Raw genomic sequence first — 1691 nt, forward strand, 5'->3', positions numbered from 1 at the left:
GGCACATAACAAAAACAATGGCTTTCAATGGCCCTGAAATAATTGTTTTAATTATGATGTGTTATTTATTGTATGAAAATTTAAGAAAAGGACATTTCTTGCTTGTGAACAATAGGTATTATTAATGCCATCATTATTTTGCCCTTGTTTAATAAAACATAATCTGATTTTTCATTTGCTGTAGTGCGAACTTGCCCTCGACATCGCCAGCCCAAACATGGCCGCATCAGCTGTTCTACAGGGGACATGTCCTACAAGACAACATGTCTGGTTACCTGTGATGATGGGTACAGACTAGAAGGAAGTGCTAAGCTTACTTGTCAAGGAAACTCCCAATGGGATGGTCCAGAACCCCGGTGTGTGGGTAAGACCCTAAGGATGTGATGTCTTTTATGATTCATTTATCTTGCTGGCTGATTTCTTCAGTTTTCTGTGAAGATCTAGTACGAAACACCAACTTACAATGAATACAGGTCTACATCCAGTTGTACAGCCTTAGAAATACACAGACATATATATTTTTATTCTTCTGGTGACACTATGAAATCAGTACTGGACTGCTAACCACAAGGTCTGCAGTTCAAACACACAAGTTACAATTGCACCCGTTGTTCTGTGGGAGAAAGATGCGGCTGTCTGCTCCCATAAAGATTCACAGTCTGTGTAACTATATAGGGGTGGTGTCAGTCTAAATGGACTTGATGGAAGTGGGTTTGGGATTTTGAAAAGTAAAAAAGATAGAACGCAAGTTTTCATCTCACTGAAGTTTACAGCTCTAAACAGCAATGCATTTTTTTTAAAAAATGGATCTAATTTGGATGGATTTTATTAAAGTAAATGCTATGTAACTCCCTTGCTCTGTTAAATTCAATTTACCTTTACCTTGTTGATGAAAGGACAAATTACAAGTCAGTGAATTTTAAGATCCACGATAACATTTTATTTCATCAGAAGGTTTGTTGCTTTAGCCCTTACTAATTGTTAGGATGTGTCACTACTTGAGACTAGAAAAAAATAAACTCATCTGTCAGTTTGTCATATTGTGGTGGCTTGGATGTTGCTGTGATTCTGGAAGCTATGCCACTGCCACTGGTATTTTAAATACCAACAAGGTTACCCATGGTGGACTGGTTTCAGCTGAGTTTCCAGACAAAGACAGAATAGGAAGACGAGAAAGACTACTTCTGAATGTTTAGCCCCTGAAAACCTTATGAATAGCAGTGGAACACTATCAGTTAGCACCAGAATATTGAATATTCAAATATAATTAATGCCCCAGAATGCACTCAGATAAATAGTGCCGGAAGATGAGCCCCTCAGGTTGGAAGGCACTAAAAGTAAGATTGGGAAAGAGCTGCCTCCTCAAGATGGAGTTGACCGTGATGATGTAAATGGAGTAAAGCATTTGGGACCTTCATGTGCTGATGAGCACAACTTCAAATGAGAAAAAACAGCAGCAAACATGGATTAATGATTGGAAAATGGGATGCACAAATATGCATCTAGGAAAATCATTGTTGTTAAGTGCCATCGAGTCGGCACTGACTCATAGCAACCCAGTAAACAGTTTCCAAGGAGTGGCTGTTGAGTTTGAACAATCAACCTTGCAGTTCAAACTGACCTTTTGGTCCAGTGCATAATCCTACAATGCCACACCAGGACTCCAGTTTTCAAAATGAAATGGAACAAAT

General features: G+C 38.9%; 1 protein-coding gene across 1 annotated transcript in view; it reads left to right on the forward strand.

Annotated features, from left to right (window-relative positions):
• Positions 1–1691, forward strand: part of SVEP1 (sushi, von Willebrand factor type A, EGF and pentraxin domain containing 1) — a 247462-nt gene that overhangs the window by 118009 nt on the left and 127762 nt on the right. Inside the window, exon 6 of the mRNA XM_006864679.1 lies at positions 185–364. Within this exon, the coding sequence (XP_006864741.1) occupies positions 185–364 (180 nt within the window). The remainder of the gene's footprint in view (positions 1–184; positions 365–1691) is intronic.

The sequence above is a fragment of the Chrysochloris asiatica genome, unplaced genomic scaffold (assembly GCF_000296735.1).
Source record: "Chrysochloris asiatica unplaced genomic scaffold, ChrAsi1.0 scaffold00069, whole genome shotgun sequence".
Lineage (NCBI taxonomy): Eukaryota > Metazoa > Chordata > Mammalia > Afrosoricida > Chrysochloridae > Chrysochloris > Chrysochloris asiatica.